The 26,319-nt window shown below is 37.3% G+C and overlaps 1 protein-coding gene across 1 annotated transcript in view; it reads left to right on the top strand.

Moving 5' to 3' along the window:
• Positions 1 to 26,319, top strand: part of LOC150089683 (glycerol-3-phosphate acyltransferase 1, mitochondrial-like) — a 226,456-nt gene that overhangs the window by 165,460 nt on the left and 34,677 nt on the right. Inside the window, exons 17-18 of the mRNA XM_090368730.1 lie at positions 7,134 to 7,276; positions 22,188 to 22,265. Of these exons, the coding sequence (XP_090224856.1) occupies positions 7,134 to 7,276; positions 22,188 to 22,265 (221 nt within the window). The remainder of the gene's footprint in view (positions 1 to 7,133; positions 7,277 to 22,187; positions 22,266 to 26,319) is intronic.

Genomic DNA, 26,319 nt, shown 5'->3' with positions numbered 1-26,319 from the left:
GGGAAACACATTTCACCATAATAGCGTAAAAACCAACACAATTCCAGCTATCGGTATAATCGCAAATGCAATTAGATCGAGTTTACTACCAGTTTATAACAGATTCCACTAGCAGAAACGCAACTGGATTTTTATTGTTTTATGGTAGTAACCCCTAGAAATGTGAGGTGTTAATAGTGTATCTCTGCCTTTATGGTGTTGTTTATTCAGTTGCTACAGCTTTGTTTATGTGTATCAAGCGTGCTTCCTCGTTTTGTAATTGTGCTTTATTCTCTAAAAATGAGTAAACTACTTAAAAGGTGTGAAAAGGAAGCGTACTGGTGAAGACACTGCAGATTCAGAGAGAAAAAGAAAAGCAATATCGATAAACAGAGGCAAACTGGGTAAAAAATTCTTACCCGGGAAAATTTATAGTGGCCTCATACTATGGTTTATGGCCAAAATCACACCGACCCACCGAGGTTCCCCCGGTAAGGCTTATGGCCAGTCCGCCTCATACTATGGTTTATGGCCAAAATCACACCGACCCACCGGGGTTCCCCCGGTAAGGCTTATGGCCAGTCCGCCTCTGTCAATAGAGAAAAAATATGAAATTGTGAAACGCTTTGAGCGAAATGAAAGACCATGTGATATTGCACGTGCTACAGACCTAAATGAGGCAACAGCGAAAAGCACATGACAATTGCAAACTTGACAGAAGGTCTCAGCTCAATTGAAAAGGGGTTAAAAATTTTAGAAAACATACACTCCAACGAAGAACGCCTTATAGCTACAAAGCAAGGAATAAAAAATTATTAGCTTGCTACGAAGAAATTCTGCTTGAAAAAAAGAAGGCACTGTGTCGTCAGACGAACTTGTTAGATTTTATGAAGCCATTGACATCGAAATAACATTTTTACATAAGTCATTTATTTTTTTAATACATATTTTGTATTAATATGTATAAAGAACTGCAATTTTATTAATATTTTTCTTCTAAACTAGTATTTTTGTTATTCCTTGGTCCCAATTAAACAAAATTTATATGTATTTATATGCAAAGTTGTACCCCGACTTACGCAAATTCGACTTAAGCGATTTTCGTCGGACCCCACCTATCGCGTAACTTAGGGGTATTACTGTATTTCGTGGCTGCATCTTTATCTGCACTTGCCGCTTCTCCAGTCAATGCAACGTTAAGTAGTCCTATTCTTTTCTTAAAAAGTTCAAACCAGCCTTTACTGGCAGTGAAATTTTCTTCCATTTCCGCTTCAATCACTTTTTCTTTTGAAGAACTTGCTTGAACATTTTTTTCAGTTACCGCTCTACCCAAGTTTTCTATTGTTGGCTTTTTCTTTAACATTGCAAAAATACTCAATGACAGTAATATTAATGACAATGACAATGACAGTAATGTTAATGTTAATGACAGTAATGGCAGTGTGCTACTGCAACAGGATCTAGATAATTTGGGCAGATGGGCTAAGAAGTGGCAACTGAAGTTTAACCTTGACAAATGCAAAGTACTGCATATGGGTAGAAGTAACCCCAGAGAAACGTACCAACTGTGTGGTACTACACTTAAGGTGGTAGAAAATGAAAAAGACCTGGGAGTAATTGTGCAGTCAGATATGAAGTTTTCTGAGCAATGTAGACAGGCTGCTAGGGCAGGTCATGGGGTTTTGTCAATGATATATAGGAATTTTGCTAGCAGGGAAAAGGAGGTGATTGTCCCTCTGTATAAGGCAATGGTCAGGCCACGCCTTGAGTACTGCGTACAGGTCTGGAGGCCTCATTTTAGGAAGGATGTAGATTTGCTTGAGCGTGTACAGAGAAGAGCAACACGATTGGTGAGGGGAATGAAGGGATCCTCTTACCAAGAGAGGCTTAAGTTCTGCAAATTGCAGTGGCTGGAGACTAGGGACCTGCGCGGTGATCTGATTGAGGTCTATAAGGCCTTGAATGGGTTGAGCACGCTGAATTCTGATGGGATCCTCCCACTTGTTCAGAATACGAACCTACGGGGACATAAGTTCAAATTAAGAAAGGATAGATGTAGAATAGATGTGCGGAAATTTGCCTTTAGCCAGCGGGTGGTTAAATGCTGGAACAAACTTCCATCTGTCGTTGTGGAAGTTGATAGGTTAAATAAATTTAAGGAGGAACTGGACAGGCAATTGGAGGGTATGGTGTGATTTTTTTTTTTTTTTTTTTTTTTTGGCTGATGCTGCATAAGCTCCTACACTTGCTTTCTTGCATCAAGTGCCACTACTACTACTACTACTCATTGCTTTTTTTTTATGGTCATTGTGCAGATTGAAATTCTTTTTTGATTGCAGTCTTCTATCCAAATGGCTAAAAGACGGTCCATCTGAATCATCGTAACACTTCTATTTCTTGTGTGCTGCTGACAATGAAGCAAGCTTACCTCTTTCCTTATGTGCACTGGCTTTACTTAAAATCGTCTGAACCATTGATTCAGGCATTCCAAGATGTTGAGAAATTTGTATTTTACTATCACCTTCTTCGAATCTTTTTATGACTTCAATTTTTTCATCTAACATTATCACTTTCTTTTTACCAGAGGCACTATCAGATACACTTTTCCTTTTATCCATAGTTAATAATTATGTACTATATAAAAAATTTAATAGAAATTAATGTAATTAATTAGTATGCACAGTAATTAATGGTGGGAGATAATGCTAGGGTCTGCACATTAACACGCAATGCAAGAACAACTGAAAGTAACTAATCTGCATGTACATAATGTGGTGCAGCCAGTGTTGTCCTTCAGAGTGCATAATGTTAGAAAATATTTCAACTGTTGTAATAATACATGTTTGAAATAATCCGTTTCTTTTTATTTTCTTATGGTAGAAAAATAAACCAGCTTCCCACACTGTATCTTGCATTCATTTTTGTTTATTTCCCAATGGAGAAGGTATGACGTAACGTGAAATAAACAGTAATTCCCTTTTGTGAAGAGAGCCGCGCACTCACTAAGGAAACAAGCGATGTATTTCTATAATGTTCTCTAATGTTATGCATACTTTAGCAGTGTATTTACATTCGTAGCTTAGTACTGACTTTCGTAGCATCACCAGCTTCAGTTTCTTTAGGCTAAGCCAAAATACCACACTAATCGAAAATTGGTAGCTAAATATAAACCGCACTCATTTGAGTGTCGCGCTAATCGAACCTGCACTAATCGAGGGATTCCTGTACTACCCTCACTTTCTTTTTGAGTATAGAATTCAAAAGAATTAAGAAGGGTAACCCTTTCTCAAAATGGGTTGTACAGAATGAGAAAGGAATTTAAAGAAAAGTTCTTTGTCTGTAACTCCTGGCAGAGGGAGCAGCCCAGTTGCAACTGTTGTTGCTGCTGTAAATGCTATTGTTGTGGCTGATTCACACTTATCTGCTAGTACCAGAGCAGTATAGTAACAACTAAATATTCCAAGAACAACATTTCCATGAGCAAACTGTCACTGCAACTGTTTCCTCACAAGGTTCATGTGCTGCATGCATTAACTTTGTGTGATCCCAACAGAGCACCAACTTTGCTTCGTGGCTCTAGGATGTTGATAGCCGATATGTAGTCTTGAAAACTTATGTTAAGTATAGTTGAGGCTCATTTTTAGAAAGAATTTTGATATCCATAATTATCAGGTAATTGCCTCTAATATTGTTTTGTGTTCACGATAAGCTTCACTGGATCACACTTCTTTTTTGGAGGTTTGATCATGTGACTCAAAAAAATGTGCTGTTGTATACATATGTTACTGTAATCTTACTGTACAACACCATGTGATTCCTGCCCTTTAAAAGAGACAGGAATACTTCTTGGTGGAGCTCCAACCTGCATAAAAACAGGAATCCCTATTTTATTGCTGGTTAAAGCCTACCACATATTGGATTTGTGTAATGCGGATGTTGAGAACTGTTTTAATTCAATGCCTTCTCACCTTCAAAGCAGTAGAAGCATCCCACCTCCCAAAAAGGCAAAGACCACTCCATTTGTGAAGAAGGTGATGTTGTCCGTCCTGTCTCCCCCACATAACACTCTCCACAATCCGGGCATCTGATCTCATATATAACTCCACTACTAAAGGCCCTAGCAATGGGGTCTTTGACCTCCGGCCCGGAAGTTGCACACAGCATGCCTGAAAGTCACGAAGCATCCTTGCAATACGATCTGATAAGCCTAGATAGTAGGGAATATAAACTGTGGTGACTGGAACGGACGGTGTTGTTTCATGATTAGATTGCATGTCTCTACTATATTTATCAGTGACCCTCTGGGGGTAACCGCATTTTATAAGGTCCGTCCTGACTTGCTCAGTTTCTTTCTCTCTTTCCTCAGAGGTACTACAATGTGTCCTAACCCTATCCAAAAATGCCCTGGCAACACTATTTTCCCCCCACATAACATCCCTTATGTGGGAGAGACAGGACGGTGACTAAAAGACCGTCTGGGGGAACACATGAGAGCCATACAGACCGCAGAGTTCAATAAGTCCACGATTGCTGAGCATTATTGGGAAAAACAGCACCAAGTCTCCCCCGAGAATGCTGTCATCCTTAACCGGGCGCACAGGTAAGTAAGTGGACCGTAAGTGGGTAGAGAGTTTGTGGATTGGCTCATCCGAAAACAGTAGCATGAATAGGGATAGGGGTGTTCGGCTCCACCCCATCTTTGGAAGCTGTAGTCCTTGCAAGAGATGAGCGCTTCGTGTTTCCACATTCTCGAGCCACTTGCGGTTCTGGCACATGTGAAAGTAATACTGAACATGTGCCTGGTCAGCCACGGGTGCCATGAACCTGATACTAAAGGATGTGTTGCCCAAGTAGCATTGTTGTTGAGAAAGGAGGCAGATGCCCCCGAAAGCTACAATCATTGTTTTATCACTTTTAATTTTCGTATTTTATTGTATTTTAACATTTTCGTAATAAATTTTATTTTATTTTATAGTAAATCAGTTTTGTAAATATTATTTTACAGTATCCACTGTATCACTTGGTACATTTTATTATATTTATATTTTTATATTTTTACAGTATTAAACTATTTTAATCAAAATGGTTTGTGTATTTATTTAAATTTGTGATATGAACTATTCTCCCAACCTCGGAGGCCTTTTTGAGGACAAAGGTGTCTGTTTTCTGTCAAACAATGTACCGGCTCACATGGCTGTTACCACCACCAACTTTGTTGTCCAGTGCGACTTCAATCTCCTGCCCTATTCTCCTGACCTAGCACTGTCAGACTTCTTGTTTCTAGAAATGAAGAAGCCATTGCATGGACGCTGCTTTGATTCGTCTCAGGAAGTCATCAATAAAGTGGAATCGTGGTTTCAGGCAAAACTTATATGATCAAGGCACTAAACAACTGATCCATAGATGACATTATTTAAGGCACTGTTTATGGGCCATTTTAGGTAACCGCGGTTGGAGAAGCTGTCCTTAAGTGATTCTATTTCCTGTTTACAGTCATCTTGTATAGTTGAATACTTGAATGCATTGCTGAATTGGGCTATTAAGATTGATTTTTTTGTGAGAAAGGGGTCCATAGCTGTCAAAATTTAAATAATTTCCTTTATTTTGTAAGTTTGTGATCTTTTAGTATTGATTTTGGTGGCATTTCTTGTTAATGTTAAATTTAATAAGTTTATGCTATTGTTTTTTTCATTTTCTATTGTGAATTGTAGCCTTTCATCTACATTATTGAATTCATGAAAGATTTTATTTATGGTATCTGGTTTTCCTATAAGCAGACAATTATCAACATACCTTTCATAGAATTTAATGGATGGGGAAGAGTACTTGGAAATGATGTGGTTCTCTATTTCCAAATGATAAAAATTCGGGGAGATGCCCACTAATAGAACTGCCCATTGATACCCCAAACACTTGTTGGTAAAAGACTCCTTCATGGGTGAAATAATTGGCAGATAATAGTATCCTTAGTAAGTTTGTTATGTCAGTGATTTCTAATTTTGTTCTGTTTTTTTAGTGTGGGTTCACTGCATAACAAATGCTGCATAGCCTTTGCTGCTTTTTGTGGATGTACATTTGTATATAGTGATTTTTTGTTGAAGGAATATAATTTTTCATCGGGTTCCAATTTTATATTGTTGACTGACGAAAATAGGTGTTCCGTATTCCTTATGCGATATTTGGAATGATTCATTAAAGGTTTTAGTAAGTGAACTACAAATTTAGCCAAGTTTGCATTTGATATTGTTTTTGAAACTTACTATGGGCCTCAATGGTTTGTCGGGTTTGTGCTGGTTCAAAAGCAGATGATCACTTCTGCTTTTGAACTAGCACAGAACTGAACTCATCTTGATTTCACTTTTGTAGCAGTTTGAAAGTAAAAGTCATCCTCCACACTTTAGAAACAGAAAGAACTGTCCTTCAAAATGCCTATGCACTTTCACCTTATTAGCATGGTCTGTACTTGGTAACAGGACAGACTGCTTCTACAAGAATGGGATAAACAAATAAAAAGGGTGTGAGAATATTTGTGTAACTTAATGACACCATAGATATAGGGCGAACGTGTTGAGTGGGCTAAGAGATCTGTAACAATCTCTTCCCTATAGACCTCAATTACAGTGTGACCCCAAGAAAGATCGTATACAACGAATATGTGGTACAAGCCCAAACAGGATTACATGAAGCAATAGAAGAAACTAATTAAGCAAATAAACAATGTAATAAATAAAAAAAACAAATCTTACTCCTAACTTTTCAAAGGAGGAGTTTCAGTGCATCAAAAAATTAGCCGTGAATAAAAACATCATCCAAAAGACTGACAAGGGTGACTCAGTAGTAATAATAAACAAATCCGATTATGACAACAAACTGACAAACCTCCTAAAAGATAAAGATAACAGTAATAGTTATTTCGGTATTGATTCTTTATTCTTTTGGTTCTCTTCCATCTGAAGATGTTCTTTAGATTATAGTTGATCAAAAGATTGAGCTCTTCTTATAAGATATGCAGTATTTCTTCATTGTTTAGTATAAAATAAATTGAATTTTAACTTAGCGTTTAATTTCTGGTAGTGAATTTGTATACAGGTATATTTATTTATGTCATTTTTCAGTTAAAATAACCATGCTTATTTGCTTTCTTTTTTTCATAGTGAATTCTTTGTTTGCTCTAATTGATGAAGAACTGGACAGTTGGAAAGGATATGAAAGTAGATTTGTTGTTTCTAAACAGTCAGTGATAAAAAAAGCACTTGAACTTTGTGATATTCTTCAAAATGAATTTATTTTTGCTCCAGTATGTGTTCAGTTTATTTATGTTATTTTCAGGTCAATTTTTCACCCTTAAAAATTATATAAATACATACATATAATTAATATGTATGTATTTCTTGAACTAATAATAATAAACATTGTTGAAATTTGGAATTTTCTTTAAATTGGAATTTTTATCACAAAAAATTAAAATTTTCTTATAAAAAAAAAAGCTACATTGAAAATTTAAAAATTATTTATACTTTTGTCTGATAGATGCACTGATTTGCAAAAGTTTTTTTGCTAGATATTTATTCCTCTAGTTATTATGCCAAAAAAAGTGCATGGTAATAATGCACAAGTATATAGAATAATTGTTTGTTGCTTCTTTAGTGTAGATGATCACTTCTGCTTTTGAACTAGCACAGAACTGAACTCATCTTGATTTCAGTTTTGTAGCAGTTTGGAAGTAAAAGTCATCCTCCACACTTTAGAAACAGAAAGAACTGTTCTACAAAATGCCTATGCGCTTTCACCTTATTAGCATGGTCTGTACTTGGTAACAGGAGAGACTGCTTCTACAGGAATGGGATAAACAAATAAAAAGGGTGTAAGAATATTTGATGATGCTATTCAGGCAGTTTTAGGTGGGTCAGAAAACTGTTAGCTTGAGGGGGGATACCCACACACCAATAGATCAACAGTAGCTACAGGCAGAGGCAAAAGTAATTCTTGCCCGGCTGCTATTGGAAAGGGCAGCAGCCCAGAAAGTAAGATGCTGGGTATTTCAAGGGCTGCTAAGAATCATCATGGAAACAAAGGCCATGTTAGGATAGGTCGTGTTAGGATAACCAGGAGTAAGAACAAGTGCTTAGGGGCATAGTAAAGAAACTTGATGAAATTGAAGTGCTGATAAAAACATCGAATGCGGACATTGTTGGGATATCAGATACATGGTATCACGTAGATATAAGGAATGCAAAATTTGAGGAGTACAGTGTGTACAGAAAGGACAGACAGGATAAGAAGGGATGAAGGGTTATGCTGTTAGTTAAGAAGCACATAAAATCTAAGGCAGTGCATCCAGTTGACATGGATGGACAGTGCAATGTTGAGTCAGTTTGGTGTGAAGTAAGCCCTGGGAAAGCAAAAATGAGAGTAGGAGTGTGTTATAGGCCTAATTATGAGTACAACAAACAGCTGTATAGATAAATAGAGTGGGCCAGTAAATCAGAATGTACTATAATGGGAGATTTTAACTTTCCATATATTGGCTGGAACTTATGGTTTGGTGACTTGCACACTAGTAAGACTTTTGTGGATTTATTGGATGACTTTTTTCTACAACAGCATCATGTTCAAGAGGCAACCAGAGAGAGTAATACTCTTGATGTGATTATCAAAAGTGATTTTTCCTGTATTAAGAATCTGCAAGCAAAAGAACCACTTGGTGACAGTGATCACAGTGTACTGATGTGGGATTTACTTAAAGATGTAACTACCATCAGAGGTAAAGGGAAGGGTTTTTGCTTTCGTAAAGGTGACTACAGTGGGGCCAACTGATGTTGTTACTAACAACAGCAAATTCTAAATGGGAAGCATTCAAGGAATTAATCTTGGAAGTTACTAGGCTTTTCATACCAACTAAGAAATACTGATCAAGGATTGGGCCTGATAAGTGGATGTCAGATGTACTAATGAAACTTGTGGCAGAAAAAAATGCATGGGATGCATATAAATTATCAGGCGACACAAGCCTATGGTAGATATCGGCTAGTCTGTAATCAAGTCACAAAGGGTGTTAGGCAAGCAAAGGCAGATATGAGAAATCTTTGGCAAAGGATGCAAAGAAAAACAGCAAAGACTTTACTTATGTAAAGTCTAGAGGGAAGAGGATGAATCAGATTGATCCTCTTGGCATCATGATCCTGCTCAGGTAGCTGACAAACTGAATAAGTATTTTTCATCTACAATCACACATGAGGAATTCTGTAGGGAATTGGAAGCCAGAAGTTTATCAAACTCTAACTGGGAGCTAAATGATTTTGTAATAACTGAGGAAAGCAGAAGAGAAATCATTGAAGTTAAACACTAGAAAGGCACCTGGGATGGATGGTATTTATCCAATTATAATAAGGGAGGCAGCAAAGGAAGTAAGCAAACCCTTAGTCATAATTATGAAAACATCCTTGGCTTCGAGGGAGGTCCCCATGGACGGGAGAACTGCAATTGTATCCCCAAAGAGGGATCAAAGGGTGACAAATAATTACAGACCTGTTAGTTTAACTTCTGTTCCAGGAAAAATAATGGAGTCACTGGTAATGCAGGATCGTCTAGACAAGACTGCAGTTATAGTTCAGACACAGCATGTTAAGGGCACTTAACGATTTGCCCTTAATGTTTGTTAAGGGCAAATCTTGTCTGACAAATTTGAAAAGGTCACAAAGGAACTCGATGCAAAAAATAATTTCGAAACCATATACTTGGATTTCAGGAAATATTTTGATACTGTTGCATATAAAAAACTGCTGTACAAATTGGAGCAGTGTGGGATTAAGGGCAGTTGCTGCTTTGGATAAAGGGATGGTTGAGTGGGAGAAGGCAGAGAGTGGTAATTAATGGACAATTCTCTTCATGGACTAATGTTATCAGTGGAGTGCCCCAGGGTTCAGTGTTGAGCCCATTGTTTTCTATATTTATCAGCGATATTGATGAAGGTATATCAGGCTTAATGTTCAAGTTTGCAGATGGTACAAAGAAGATGGTTATCCCTTTGTATAAGGCAGTGGGCACTCCACTGATAACATTAGACACACCTTAGTACTGCACACAGGTCTGGAGGCTTCATTTTAGGAAGGATGTAGAGCTGCTGGAATAAGTACAGAAAAGGAAAATGAGATTGGTGAAGAGAACAAAAGGGTTTCTCTTACCAAGAAAGGTTTCAGTTCTGCAAGTTGCAGCATTCAGAGACTAGGCACCTGCTAGGTGATCTGATTGAGGTGTTTAAGGCTTTGAATGGTTTGAGCAAGCTGAGTGCTGATGGGATTCGTCCTCTTGCTCAGATTACAAGGAAAAATGGTTGAAGAATAGATGTGCGGATATTTGCCTTTAGCCAGCATTTAGTTGATTGTTGGAGCAAACTTCAATCTGTTGTGGAAGTTGATAGCTTAAATAAATTTAGAGAACTTGAAAACATTTGGAGGGAGTGGATAGATGAAATGGGAAGGGTTTTTTTTTTTTTTTTTTGTTTGATGCTGTATATGCTTGCTTTCTTGCATGATATGCCACTACTAATGCTAATATTACTTTGGTGTAATAACGAGCAGTAAAAATCTAGTGAAAAAGCCTTTGTGGAGTCAGATTAATCAAATTAATATTTAATTTTGTTTTATTCATATGAGGGTAGATTGTGGTATGGCTCAAATATGCAGATGAATTATTATTGCCTGAAAGTCTGTGAGATGATTTTAAAAATGTAGCACACTAATGTTCTAATCTTGGAGTGATTTATGGTTGCAACATTAGTTTTCTTGCTTTTCTGTATCTTTATCCTCAAACAGGCCTATGGGGCTGGGAAATTCCATATTCAAGAAAATTAATACTCAAACACCAGCCAAGTATTTAATAAAATAGAATAAAATAAGATGATACAGTAAACTGGACTATTACAATAAATACTAAAAATATAAATACTAAAAATATATACAGTAATACCCCGAAGTTACGTGATAGGTGGGTCTGACGAAAATCGCTTAAGTCGAATTCGCATAAGTCGGGGTACAACTTTGCATATAAATACATATAAATTTTGTTTAATTGGGACCAAGGACTAACAAAAACACTAGTTTAGAAGAAAAATATTAATAAAATTGCAGTTCTTTATACATATTAATACAAAATGTGTATTAAAAAAATAAATGACTTACGTAAAAAAGTTATTTCGATGTCGATGGCTTCATAAAATCTAACAAATTCGTCTGACGACACAGCTCCGCCTTTTTTTCACGCAGAATTTCTTCGTAGCAAGCTAATAATTTTTTTATTCCTTGCTTTGTAGCTATAATGCATTCTTTGTTGGAGTCCATGTTTTCTAAAATTTTTAAGCCCTTTTCAATTGAGCTGAGACCTTCTGTCTAGTTTGCAATTGTCATGTGCTTTTCTGGTGGAACTGGGTCTGAAGTGTCGGATACTTCAGTGACGTTTTGCTCACGCATCTATGAGCTCATTCATTGTCAGCTCCTGACTATGTGAATCCAACAGCTCGTTGACATCATCACCATTGACTTCCAAATCTACTTGCCTGGCAAGATTAACAACTTCTTCTATCACATGAGCGACCTGATCATGTCGTTTTTGAAAAAAAAATGAACAAAGTTTCTTCCAGACACGTTCAATGTTTTTTTGTGAATTTCATCCAAGATTCTTCAGTGATTCTTACGGCATCTAAAACATTGAATTGTTTCCAAAAGTCTTTAACAGACATCTCACTATTGTCTCATAGCTTCATTCAGACGTGCAAACGAACACCTCATGTAGTAAGCCTTGAATGTTTTGATGACTCCCTGGTCCATCGGTTGAAGCAAGTTGGTTGTGTTTGCAGTCAAAAACACAACTTTCACACGTGGGTCGAAATTAATTAGAGTGGGCAGAGGGTGACTGGGTACATTGTCAATAAGCAGCATCACTTTAAATGGAATCTGTTTAGACTTGCAATAACGTTCGACTTTGGGTATGAAGTGGTGACCAAACCAGTCCTCAAAAACGGAAGCTGTCACCGAAGCTTTATGATTTGACTTCCAAATCACTGGTAAGCTAATTTTAGATATATTTTTTAAAACTCTTGGGTTTTCGGAGCGATAAATTAAGAGAGGTTTTAACTTACAGTCATCAGCTGCATTCCTGCCAACCATCACTGTCAATCGGTCTTTGGAAACCTTAAAGCCTGGAAAGTTTTTTTCTTCACGCGCGATAAAAGTTCTTTTAGGCATCTTCTTCCAGAACAGGCCAATCTCATCCACGTTAAATACGGTTTCACTGCTATAGCCACCTTCTTCTATCATAGCCTTGAGTGTCTCAGGAAAAGAAGACGCAGTTTCTTTATCGGCACTTGCTGCCTCTCCACTCTCCGCGATACTGTGCCAGTTACAGCAAGTTTTAAATCGGTCAAACCAGCCGTTACTAGCTACAAAGTTTTCAACCTCTCAAAAATCAGCTTAGCTTCATAGCACACAATGTTCTAATCGACTGGACAATTCTTCACTTTTACTTGATTATCACACCATAATTTCAGCATTGTTTCCATCTAAGCAATAATACCATGACGTTTACAAATTATGCTTGAATTCAAGGATTGAGCATTTTTCACCGCTTCGAGAATTCTTTCTTTATCTTTTATGATTGTTCTTACTGTGGATTCCGGTAGCTTAAACTTCTTTGCCAATTCACAAATTTTCATTCTGATATCAAAATCCTTGATAATGTTAAATTTACATTCCAAAGATATCTACTAGGTGCAGGAGAATCAGATTTACTTCGTTTGAACGACATAGTTTTTTAAGGGTTTAGAAAACTTTTGTCGATCATAGAATCGTAATTGTGCACGTAGAGTTTGCACGAAACACGTCCAATGCGTATCACAGCAAGAGAAACACTGAGGGTTGTTTTTCATATGCCATCGATACAGTCAGTCCTCGTATAGAATGATAGTGTAATTGTGTTCCTATAAACCCTCGTGCAATAAACAACAGGCCCTATGGGAAAAATAGGGTTAGGTGCCGACCACCCAAGATCGAACACACATTTGTAACCAAAACATTACCAAACACAATAAATAATCGTAATAAAATATTGCTAATGCTTTTGCCTTCTATCATAAGCAAACTTGTTTTTTGTTTGATTTTCTATCCAAACAGATGACAGCCGTTCCATCTCTTCCAGTTCTTTGTGTCTTAATCTAATGAATTTTAATTACACTTTGAGTTGTTCCTGCTATAAAAGTTGTTTTTATTTTCTCTGCATTCTTTGTAATTCTCGGCGTTGCCTCATTTAGGTCTGTAGCGCATGTAATATCACATGGTCTTTCATTTCGCTCAAAGCGCTTCACAATTTCATATTTTTTTCTCTATCGACAGAGGCGGACTGGCCATAAGCCTTATCGGGGGAAACCCCGGTGGGCCTGTGTGATTTTGGCCATAAACCATAGTATGAGGCCACTATAGATTTTCCTGGGTAAGAATTTTTGACCCGGTCCGCCTCTGTTTATCGATATTGCTTTTCTTTTTCTCTCTGAATCTGCAGTGTCTTCAGCAGGACGCTTCCTTTTCACACCGTTTAAGTATTTTACTCGTTTTTAGGGAATAAAGCACAATTACAAAACGAGGAGGCACGCTTGATACGCATAAACAAAGCTGCGCACATGTAGCAACTGAATAAACAACACCATAAAGGCAGAGATACACTATTAACACCTCACATTTCTAGAGGTTACTACCATAAAATAATAAAAATCCAGTTGCGTTTCTGCTAGTGGAATCTGTTATAAACTGGTAGTAAACTCGATCTAAATGCATACCGATAGCTGGAATTGTGTTGGTTTTTACGTTATTATGGTGAAATGTGTTTCCCATTCACTGATATAAAAAACAAATACATTTTCAGAATCTTCTCTTCATTCCTATCGTGTTGCGTTCGGTTGGGGTGATTCTGCGTTCGACTGCCATTTCTTGTAAACACAAAGGCGAATCGTGCATAAGCCAATTCAGTTCGTGTTATATTATAAGATATTGTTACCGTATTTATAAATAGTGTATGATCGAATTCGTGTAGTGTAAACGCGTGTTATACGAGGACTGACTGTATACGGCTCGACCGACGCAATCCATTTCTCTCGTGAAAACGATGTAATTTCCGAAAAAAGTTGAGCATGAATTCAAATGCACACATAAATATGACAGTTGGAATACAAATTCTTGTATATGTGTGCAGCAAAGTTGAATTTTGTTCATCTTTCGCTCTCACTCTCCGCCGTCGCACCGTATATCAATAACATATGAAAAACGACCTTGAAGGTAGTGGGCGGCAGTGTTGTCAAACGAAAAAATCAAGAACCGTGTAACTCTGAGTTCGCGTAAGTCGGGGTATTACTGTACATAAAATCGGTATGATAAAACAATTAAAAACAAAATACTAAAATCGTTAAAATACCGGAAATCCGAAGCTTTCGGAGACAGCTGTCTCCTTTCTCGACAGTGTACTGTTGCTACAATGACACATCCTTAAGTAACAGGCCCATGGCACTCATGTGACTCACCAGGAACATCGTCAGTATTCTCTATTTGCGTACTGGAGACGAAAGGATGCGGTCATTACTGACTGTGCACATGGGTTCTGCGAACGCAAGTGGCTCGAGAGCTTGCGAATCGGTTCATTCTGTCATACCATTAACAGGGACAGGGGTGTGTGATTACACCCCTTTTTTAAGCGATTGCCCTCAGATGCAAGGTCGGTTCTATGTGGCACGCTCCCAGGTCACTTCTGTCTCCAGTATGTAAATAGAGAATACTGACGATGTTCCTGGTGGGTCACATGAGTGCCATGGCCTGTTACTTAAGGATGTGTCATTGTAGCAACAGTACACTGTTGAGAAAGGAGACAGCTGTCTCCGAAAGCTTCGGATTTCCGGTATTTTAACTTATTTTAACGATTTTAGTATTTTGTTTTTAATTGTTTTATCATACCGATTTTATGTATATATTTTTAATATTTATATTTTTAGTACTTATTGTAATAGTCCAGTTTACTGTATCATCTTATTTTATTCTATTTTATTAAATACTTGGCTGGTGTTTGAGTATTAATTTTCTTGAATATTTTCTGTATCTTAACAGTAATGGCAAAGTAACAAATTTTTATTCTGTCTAATATTTCTCATAAATTAATCAATTTGTTTATATGCATAATGGGTCTTCCTTCTCCTCTTATAGAGAAGGAAGCCCATCCCCCAACCTGAAGGTACTCAAGGAGTTCTGGGGGAAACTATAGAACTTTGCTGTTAGCCATAACAGCTGTGCTCCCTGGATAGATGTAGAAAGGAAGAAAACCAAGAACATACAAGAGATTACGGGGGCGGGGAGACTCGAGAGGAAGAAGTACAACAGTCAATCAGGAAATCCCACAGCTGTCGAACCCCAGAGATAGATAACATACATAATTGTTGGTAAAAGAAGTTCGGCTGCACACAGACAGACATAGCAGAGCAGTTCGTCCAGATAATAAGGCACCCTAATACATCCCAGTCTCCGACTCAAGGAATCACCTACAAGGAATTTACTGCACTATGATCAGAGTACTCAGCATGCTGAAGAACTCTTAAATAACTAACTAATGAATTACTTCCCCTGAAAAAAAAAAATCATGTTTTAATTATAATTCCTTTTCTGTCCAGATGATCCTGTATTTTATCCTTATATGCTGTAATTTTTCCTTGCAGATAAGTCAGACTTGTAGATCTGCTGATACCTATTTCACCCTTTGAACCATATTTGTAAATAAATGTTTGTACACTTTGAAATTAAGCACAAATGGTGCAAGGAAGCCTGACGTTTTTGCTGTGCCAGCCAAAAAAAAAACATTCCTGAGGTAGTTACTCTGAGAGAGAGAGAGAGAGAGAGAGAGAGAGAGAGAGAGAGAGAGAGAGAGAGAGAGAGAGAAGTAGAAAGGAATCACCACGAAAGGGGGAGAATGATGATATCCAGCTCAGGACTCAGGGTGTGCCAAGCCCATACTCACCAGATGTGAGCCCCTGGGGTTAATTTGTAGTACCATCTTCAATATCATTAATCAAATTAATTATATCACAGTGTTTAGCAGTATTGAGCAAACTGGGATTGTGGAGGTATTATCTTTATTGTTATACTGATAGCATCTGTCTATTAACAATTATTAATTTTTTACTTAAGTGTTGCTCAGTGTACTGAGTTCTCTTGCTGCCAAAGAAGCTTCATCTTTGAGGGCATATATTCTCATATAGACATGGGTTTTGAGGGGAGGGGCAACTTACAAATCAGCTTTTGACACTGTTGTGCATGGAAGACTATTGTACAAATTGGAGCAGAATGGTATTAAGGGTAAGTTGCTACAATGGATAAAAGGATGGTTAAGTGGGAGAAGACAGGGTGGTAATCAATGGGTGCTGCTCTTCGTGGACTAATGTTATTAGTGGAGTCCCACAGGGCTCGGTGTTAGGTCCACTGTTGTTTTGTATATTTATCAATGATATTGATGAAGGTATATCAGGCTTAATGTCGAAGTTTGCAGATGATACAAAGGTTGGCAGGGTTGTTAATGACAGTAATGGCAGTGTGCTACTGCAACAGGATCTAGATAATTTGGGCAGATGGGCTAAGAAGTGGCAACTGAAGTTTAACCTTGACAAATGCAAAGTACTGCATATGGGTAGAAGTAACCCCAGAGAAACGTACCAACTGTGTGGTACTACACTTAAGGTGGTAGAAAATGAAAAAGACTTGGGAGTAATTGTGCAGTCAGATATGAAGTTTTCTGAGCAATGATATATAGGAATTTTGCTAGCAGGGAAAAGGAGGTGATTATCCCTCTGTATAAGGCAATGGTCAGGCCACGGCTTGAGTACTGCGTACAGGTCTGGAGGCCTCATTTTAGGAAGGATGTAGATTTACTTGAGCGTGTACAGAGAAGGGTAACAAGATTGGTGAGGGGAATGAAGGGATCCTCTTACCAAGAGAGGCTTAAGTTCTGCAAATTGCAGTGGCTGGAGACTAGGCATCTGCGCGGTGATCTGATTGAAGTGTATAAGGCCTTGAATGGGTTGAGCACGCTGAATTCTAATGGGATCCTTCCACTTGTTCAGATTACGAACCTAAGGGGGCATAAATTCAAATTAAGAAAAGACAGAGGTAGAATAGATGTACGGAAATTTGCCTTTAGCCAGCGGGTGGTTAATTGCTGGAACAAACTTCCATCTGTCGTTGTGGAAGTTGATAGGTTGAATAAATTTAAGGAGGAACTGGACAGGCATTTGGATGGAATGGTGTGAATTTTTTTTTTTTTTTTTTGGCTATGCTGCATAAGCTCATACACTTGCTTTCTTGCATCACATGCCACTACTACTTCCAAAAGCATCCCAGGTGTGTTCTATAGGGTTCAGGTGTAGAGTTCTAGCAGGCCATCCAATTCTCTTTCACTTTCTTCATTTTCAGTAATTCATCGAACCAATTGTACTTTTTGGGAAAGTGCATTATTGACCGTGAAAAGTAAATGAGAACCATTTGTACATTGAACTACCCTTGTATATAGCTCTAAGAATCATTATGGTGATGCCTCTGAACATCACTAATATTGTGAATTTCGGAGGACTAATATTGTGTTAACTTGGAGGACTTGATATTGTGTACCACTTTCTTTTCTGGTGCATCACAAATCACTATTTTGGCTGAATCTTGACCCGTAAGAGAATAAAACTGGGCTTCATTGTCTCATTGCAGTGCTCTGTACTCCACAATAAACAAGCTCATTTTAGGGATTAGGTTATTATGTTGTATGGGCCTTTATGTGAATTGTATGTATATTTCCTGAAAGTGTATGCAAAAATTTATATATAGCATGAATTTCTTCAATTTACATTTTATCTCAAACATGTATAGATACAGGTATGGTCAGTTTAGAAATAAAAATGAACAATTAAAAACAGCAGCACAAGTGCAATACCAAGAGTGGGAGAAAAAAAAGTAAGTGGCTGTTTATTTACTGAAAATGAGAAGTGTTTATAATGCCAGACAAATTAATAGTAACAATTTTAATTATATTTTATCAGGGATGGCCTGTCACTCGCTAGTATTGCACTCCCACTGGCGGGTGTGAGATTTTTGGTGGTAATAACACCAGTACAGGAGGACGGACTGTTGACCCAGGCCCTGTGCTACGGATGGGCACCAGGCAGCAGCAGCTGCCCATACGTTGGCTGCACCTGGTGGCATAATAGCCTGACACAAACAAAACAACACATTAATATTTCACACATACAGTGACACTTTTCAGGCCCATTATGCAGAGTTTCTGCACCATAACAGAGTACAAAGGTGGAGATGGGCTAAGGCCTAGGTGCCACCCCGATATAAGAACACACAGTACCTTGATTACCATTATATAGAATGGATACATATATATATATATATATTTTTTTTTAATGTGAACCCCCAAACACGAGAAGTATTAGAACCTGTAGTACTTAGTACCATTCTTGGGTTGAAGGTTGAGAAGACGAAAGAAGATATTTGTTGACACTGGACTTGAATTTCTGTAGATTGTAATTTTCAGGAAATACGTATGAAGGAAGGTTGTTCCAGAAAACGGCAGTTGAAAGAATAAATGAGGAAGATGAAAAGTTGGTTCTGTGGGTTTGAAGTTGGACAGTAAATGGATGTTGGCTGGTGGCAGCACGTGTTTGGACTGTTTTGAAAGAGAGAAAAGAAGAAAAGAAGAAAAGAAGTCTCGCAGGTCATCCCATTTTGCATTCTTGTAATGCCAAACAACACGAGGTTGGGAATAGCCATGAGATAAAGGTTCCATTGGAGAAGAGACAATCACCAAGTTGTGATCTGAAGTGCCTAAAGGACCTCTCACTTCGACCGTGTACTGAGAAGGGTTGTTTGTGAGAAAAAGATCAAGCGTATTGGCTGTATGATTAGGATTGTCCGGTATTCTTGTAGGTAAATGAACAATCTGTGCAAGGTCATTAGTAATTGCAAAAGCCTCAGCATCTCGACCTGCTGGGTCGGTGTGACTAGAAAACGGAAGCTAGCTGAAGTTATGAACATTAAAATCACCAAGGAAAATTACCTCACTGTTAGGAAAGTTGGACTGGGACTGGAGAAAGTGAAGTTGCAAAGAGAGGAAGTCAAAGAGCTCCAAGTGATTAGTGGAGTTGGGAGAACGGTAGAGACAACAGATGAATTTGACACAATGAGGTAGAGAGATTTTAAGCCAGAGAAGATCAAAGAGAGGAGATTCCAAATTGCCAAGTCTCTGACAGGGAATATCAGAACGGACATATGCACAAGTACCACCTTTGAGGCGAAAGGAATCATACAGCAAATAATTTGGACATCTGAGATGAGCAGTAGTTGAATCAACTGATAACTGAGATTCAGTCAGAAAAAGTACATGGGGTTTGGAAGACTGCAAGTGGAAATGGACATCGTTGAGATTAGAATTGAGACCACGTATATTTGTGAAATGAATTAGGAAGTGCTTGGGAGGTTTAGATCATGGTGTATTCAATAGTAAGAAAAAGTGGGTGGGACATGCTGTATGAAGTAATGAAATTTTTGGATATGGCGTACACGTGGTAAGAATATACCCAGATCCTTGACATAATGTGGCCTCAACAATGCTCCCCGCATACACACTGCTCGGACTCCCTCCAGTCACTATCTGGCAGAGTAGAGGTAGCAAGATCACTAGGTGATCCGGAAGCCTCCTAGAGAGTTACCAATAGGTTCGGTCCGGTGTACTAACTAGCGGCCGGCCTGCGAACACGGTTTTAGAGCTGTACCCTCAAAATGTAAGGAATATTGAATCTCGCCACGAAGTTCATCATAACCTCAAAAGTCATCAATCATACTGCATGATGGAAGAGATAGGGAAGAGTTGACCGGAACTTAGCTCTAGAGACTAAACATGGGTTGCACCACTTCAAGCCTCCAATAAGCAAAGTGGTGGTATTTCACCGGTTGATGAGCGTCATCTACGACCTAGTACTGCCTGGTAACATAGAGGGCCGGCATTCCTCCATGTGGTGTGGACGCCACACTTCGACCCCTGATTACGTTGGTTCACACCTGGGTGGTCACCCACCATGTACTTGTGCATGGAGGTTACACTCAGGATTACTAACAGTCCCACCATCGTGAAGGTGCAAGCAGAGGATTTGGCTGTCACAGACCGTCCGGACTTCGCCGAAATTGGGTCCACTTGACTTGAGCGTCACCCGAATATCAGTTCCATCAGCGTTTTAGACTCCGGTTTTAGACCTTATATATATATATACAAATTTGTATATATATGAGATAATGTCTATAAAACTGTATATAATCTTGTATATAAATTGTTTATATCATGAGAATGTACATGAAATTGTGTGTGTAAATAAATGGGAAAAAAAAAAATGGAATGTCCTTAGAGTGATGTTTGCTGAATTCACTGAAGAAAATATATATATATATATATATATTTTTTTTTTTTGTTGGAATGGGGGGGGGCATTCAGATATATTACTAATAGACAAAACAATAGTAAACAAATATCAGTTTTTAGAAAATTTTTATCACTTACCTAAAACTATAATTAATATTTTGTTGGATATCCAAGAGAATGTATAACAGTTTTATATTGGCTGGGAATGGGGCAATTTTTTTTTTTTTTTTTTTTTAACATTCCTTGTGGTATTTTGTAATACCATGCTGTAATTATTGCATTCACAACTTTCCTATGGGGTAAAAAACTGGTGAATTATCAGGCCATGATAATGTTTTTAGATTTTTAGATTATAAAAATTTTTTAGCACTGTTTAGTGATCCAGAATAGAGTAAACCTGATGAATTCCTCATTGTTAAACAACTCTCTCAGATAGTATCATTTAAGAAGAATGTCTTTGCATGTTGTGACATTCACAATGTTGTTATAAAACTTCAGTCTTCCCATACTGTTGACCGATAAACATCTCCAGACCATCATACTAGTGGAAAACTTGACCGTCTTGATCGTGCACAAAGTGTGCAGATATTGACTGTAAATGCAAAGTACCTTATAGCAATAATTGCTGCCACTCAAATTAATGTTTCTATCAGCATTAAACAAAAAAAAATATTTGCCACTGCTTCAGAGCAATGAAAGCACTGTTAGTGAGCATTGGCATCTTAATTCAATAGTATCATTTCAGACTCATTTCTTTAAACTTTCTTTTTACAGTTTTGGCAATTTATGTTACTGGTAAACAATAAAATAAAATAAGTGGAATAGACTTTCAGAACACACAAATCTGTCTTAGTGCAGATATAGCAAATGTGATTTTTTTTGCTCTTCAAGTTGACGCCCATTTTCTTCTACTTGAGCTTCTCCAGTTCTGCGTTGTCTTTAACTGCTGCCCAACTGTTTTGTGTACAACAACAGTTTCAGCAATTTCCATATTTCTTTTTCTATATTCCTTCAGATTCTTAATTTTTAGTAGCCTTTCTAGGATCTACTTTTAAAGAACTGAATCACCTACAACAGGATTGCTCTTGGAAACAGAACTGCTACTCACAATTATTTTAGCATTAGCAATAGTAGAGGCATACGATGCCTCTGCTAATGCTAATTTAGAACACACTGCCTTCCATTACGCATAATTCGCATCGGACCTCCATATGGGCAGAGGATTAAGTTGTGGAATGTGACTAATGCCCAATAACTGTTGCTACCCATCCTCTATAGGTGGCTTAAGATAAATTCCAAATGGTTAACAAGCTCTCTCAATTATAAATGGAAATTTTAATATTTTGGTAGTATAGTCTTTTATTTATATTTATAATTATAGGTACACAGAATGATACATTTCATATTGTATTATTTTGTGTATCTGAATTTTTGTAACTTTGATTTTCTCTATTGTAAATTGAATTTTTCCTCATTTCATTAAACAACTCAGGAATTGTTTTGTTAGCAGGGATACAGAGGTGATTATCCCTTTGTATAAGGAAGTTTAGTCAAAATGCTTCATTTTGACTAAACTATAGGCATCCTCTATCATTGACATGCTGAAGTTTATTAATATATGATGGTAATGTTTATAATTATAGCACTTCATGCTGTGCATTCTGAATTTTAAGTGTTATTCAAATAATATTTAAAAAATCTTAGTAAGCATTATATTTTAACAGCCTTGTACGAGTTTAACATCTCTCATTAATGAAACGATAGACAACCTTATTACAGTGGAGCATTTGAAGACACTAGAGGTATGCATCTTTTCTTTTATTAGCAGCTTTTAGTGAAATTTTTATCAGTAAAACAAACTAAACTAGCAGTGCAGGTGCTTTGCTTTAACTATCAGATTCCCCTTTCTTGTTTAGTGATTGTAGGATTGCTACCTCACAAGTAATGCCCCAAAAATATATATTTATTTATTAATATTAATATTTATTAATAAATAAACATATCTATTTATTTATATACATATAATATGTAAGCAAAAATATGTGAAAAATGTATAATTTTGAAAATTTGCATGCTTAATAGTTTTTTAAAATTGAAGGGACTGATCATTTCATTTTATATTTATCATTTTTTTTTTTTTTTTTTCAGTAGAATTAGTATAAGTTTGCATTTCTGAAGGTTACATAGAGCAGCAGCAGTAAAGATAATATGCATAATCCAAGGAGAATTCCAAATCCTTTTGTAAAAGCCATGACCATTATGATTATTAAATTGCATTTTTATTCTCACTGTATTGTTTTATTTTCCAACTATAATCATATGTTTCTTATATTGTTATATAAATAATCTTTTATGGGGGGAGAGTTCAAAAAAAAAAAAAAATTGTATAGAAGTAATTGTAATAGAAATATGAATTTATTTTGTTTCATACCTTGAAATCTCATAGCAGCGATACTTTGAAATCTCAAAGTCTATAGCAGCGATTCCCAACCTTTTTGACCTGCGGAGCCCTTTTTAGAATCAATTTCTATGGAGGAGCCCCTTAGGCTTACCCTATGTTTTCAAGCTAATGGTATTTAAGAGTAGTGTTACAGGGGAAAAAAGAAGGGATAGATAATAAGGGAGTGTAAAGTAAAGAGATATTTAAACAATTGTACAATGTCCATGCAATAAAATTATATTTTAAAAACTTTGAAATTTGCCATGATATCTCAATTTATTTTTAACTACCACCAATACACATGATATTGTCAAAACTTGACTATACATAAAAGTTCTCCCAAAGTTCAAAAAATCAAACCATTTGCATTACAACAGATTTTACGTTATTGGCGAAAGCAATAATAAGGTCCATACAATAAACTCAGTTCCTCCAATTTAATTATTACATCCAATTCAATTTAAATACATACTCGTTCATTACTTGTTATTCAAAATTTTTATTATTCATTATAGAAGACAATTCCTATTTAATTTTACTAACTACAGTGCAACAGTAAGCCTAAATTAAGACATAACATAAAATAACGTATAAATATTTAATGAGACACCTGTGGTTGTATTTTTTTGCACAGTTTTCTTATTTTAGCTTCAATTGATGATAATTGCAGGCAAATGTCTGGTTCTGCATTTAAGCAACTTCTGTATTTTGTTTTGGTACGCATATAGGCAGAAAATCCCACTTCAGAGATATGTAGTTGAGAAAGGCAGCAATACTAATCTTGCTTTCTCAGACAAGATTTTGAATTCATCTTGCAAATGCAACCAAAACTCTGGTAGACTGATTCTGAAACACGATTTTTAGTTCGCTGTGAGATGTCAAATCTAAGTTTTGAGAAGCTTCAAGCAGATTCCAGGAATTCTTGAAGGGTCGAGAATGGGCAAAAAACTTCTCGAATGTACAGTTCCAAGAAATCACACAGATATTCAGTTCCAGGAAGGGTCATTAAAACACGGCACGTGACAGAATGTGCGCGACATGCCGGTGCACTGCTCTGCCTCATCGTCTGTCCGTCTCGACTACAATAATTTTGAAGCTAATGGCAGCAAAATGACTGAACATTGTATGCTAGAGAATGTGTGAAATTCAACTTGGCAAATTTTTATTCAGAATGTGATTTCTAGTTTTCTAATTTGTTTCTAATTCTTTAATTTCATTCAATTTTTAGCTATTTTATTTTCCTGGAGTGGCTGTGGACTCCATAGAGCTCTGCGGAGCACAGGTTGGGAACCACTGCTCTATAGGAACCACACAAATTTTTATCTGACAATTCTTTTTTATTTTTTATTTATAGCATTGAATGAAATGGATTATCACAGTGGATAAAGTCAAATACAGATCAGTGATTCAGTTACTCTTTCTACAAGAGAAAACCCCCAAAACAATCCACTAAGAATTCGTCGTGTCACTGTGACTCCATTATTTTCCTTGGAACTTCTGTTTCAGGAAAAATAATGGAGTCACTGGTTAAAGTAATTGTTGTTATTGTTGTTATTTGGTTTTTAGGAGCATTAGCAACTAAGACCATATTGCTCCGGGGATATGCAGTGGTCATTCCTTGACCTTTCCTCATTATCCATATTTGGTGGTCACTGGCTCGAACCCCAGTCTAATCAAGAAGTGTGTACTGCGCACTGCTGCTCCTGCCCACCTGGCTATGGAGGCGCCAGGTTAAAGTAATGCAGGATCATCTAGATAAGAATGCAGTTATAGTTCAGACATGGCATTTGTTTGTTAAGGGAAATGTCCAACCAATTTGATTGGATACTACGATGTGGTCACAAAGGAAGTGGATGTGAAAAAATAATTTTAATAACATATACTTGTTTCAGGAAAGATTTTGATACTGTTGCACATAAAAGTCTGCTGTACAAATTGGAGCAGTGTGGCATTTAGGGCAAGTTGCTGCTATGATAAAGGGATGGTTGAGTGGGAGAAGACATAGAGTGGTAATCAGTGGACATGGCTCTTTGTAGACTAATGTTATTACTGAAGTCCTTCAGGGTTCGGTGTTGGGCCCATTGTTGTTTTCTATATTTATCAATGATGTTGATGAAGGCATATCAGGCTTAAGGCTTAATGTCCAAGTTTGCAGATAATACAAAGGTTGGCAGGTTTGTTAATGACAGTATGTTATTGCAACAGGATCTAGAACAGTTAGACAGATGGACTGAGAAGTAGCAACTGAAATTTAATATTGACAAATGCAAAGTACTGCATGTGGGTAGCAGTAACTCTAGAAAAACGTACAAACTGTGTGGTACTACACTCAGGGTGGTGGAGTATGAAATAGATCTGGGAATAATTGTGCATCAGATATGAAGCTCTCTGAGCAGTGCAGACCTGCTGCCTGGATAGCTCAGCGGTTTTGTCAATGATATATAGGAATTTTGTTAGCAGAGGTGATTATCCCTTTGTATAAGGAAATTGCCACGTTTTGAGTACTGCATACTGGTCGGGAGGCCTTATTTTAGGAAGTATGTAGAGCTGCTGGAATGAGTACAGAGAAGGGCAATGAGATTGGTGAGGGGAACAAAATTTGCTCTTACCATAAAAGGGCTTCAGTTCTGTGAATTGCAGCATCTGGAGACTAGGCACCTGCGAGGTGATCTGATTGAGGTGTTTAAGGCTTTGAATGGCTTGAGCCAGTGAATAGTTGATTGCTGGGACAAACTTTCATCTGTTGTTGCAGGAGTTGATAGCTGAAATGGGAGGGTTTTTTTTTTTTTTTTGCTAATGCTGTATAAGCTTGCTTTCTTTCTTCATATGCTAATGTGGTAATGTTGAATAGGGGAGAAAATTGGGCAATGTAGCTGCTGTTTATAGTATTAAGACAGCAGTTATAATGACATTCTCTGAGACCATATAATGGTTTTGTCAGTTGTTTGGAGAGATATGGGTTCACGGACACTGCTTTTCATGGATTAATGTTATCAGTGGAGTCACCCAAGGTTCAGTGCTTGGCCCCTTTTGTTTTCTGTATTTATTAATGATATTGATGAAGGTATATCAGGCTTAATGTCTGAGTTTTCGGGTGATACAAATGTTAGCAGGGTACTGCAGCAAGAGCTAGAAAAATTAGGCACTTGGGTTGAGAAATGCCAAATGAGGTTTAACATTGACAAATGCAGTGCTGCATATGGGTAGAGTAATCCCAGATTAACTTACCAGCTATGTGGTGCTACACTCAGGGTAGTGGGAAATGAAAAATAACTGGGGTAACATGCAGTCAGATATGAAGTTTGAGCATTGCAGACAGGCTGATAGGACAGCACATTGAGTTTTGTCAGTGATATACAGGAATTTTTCTAGCAGGGATTAGGAGGTGCTTATCCCATTGTATAAGGACATTGTCA

The sequence above is a fragment of the Mastigoproctus giganteus genome, chromosome 2, assembly GCF_048544385.1.
Source record: "Mastigoproctus giganteus isolate SK-2022 chromosome 2, ASM4854438v1, whole genome shotgun sequence".
Lineage (NCBI taxonomy): Eukaryota > Metazoa > Arthropoda > Arachnida > Uropygi > Thelyphonidae > Mastigoproctus > Mastigoproctus giganteus.
This window is presented reverse-complemented; position numbering and strand designations above follow the sequence as displayed.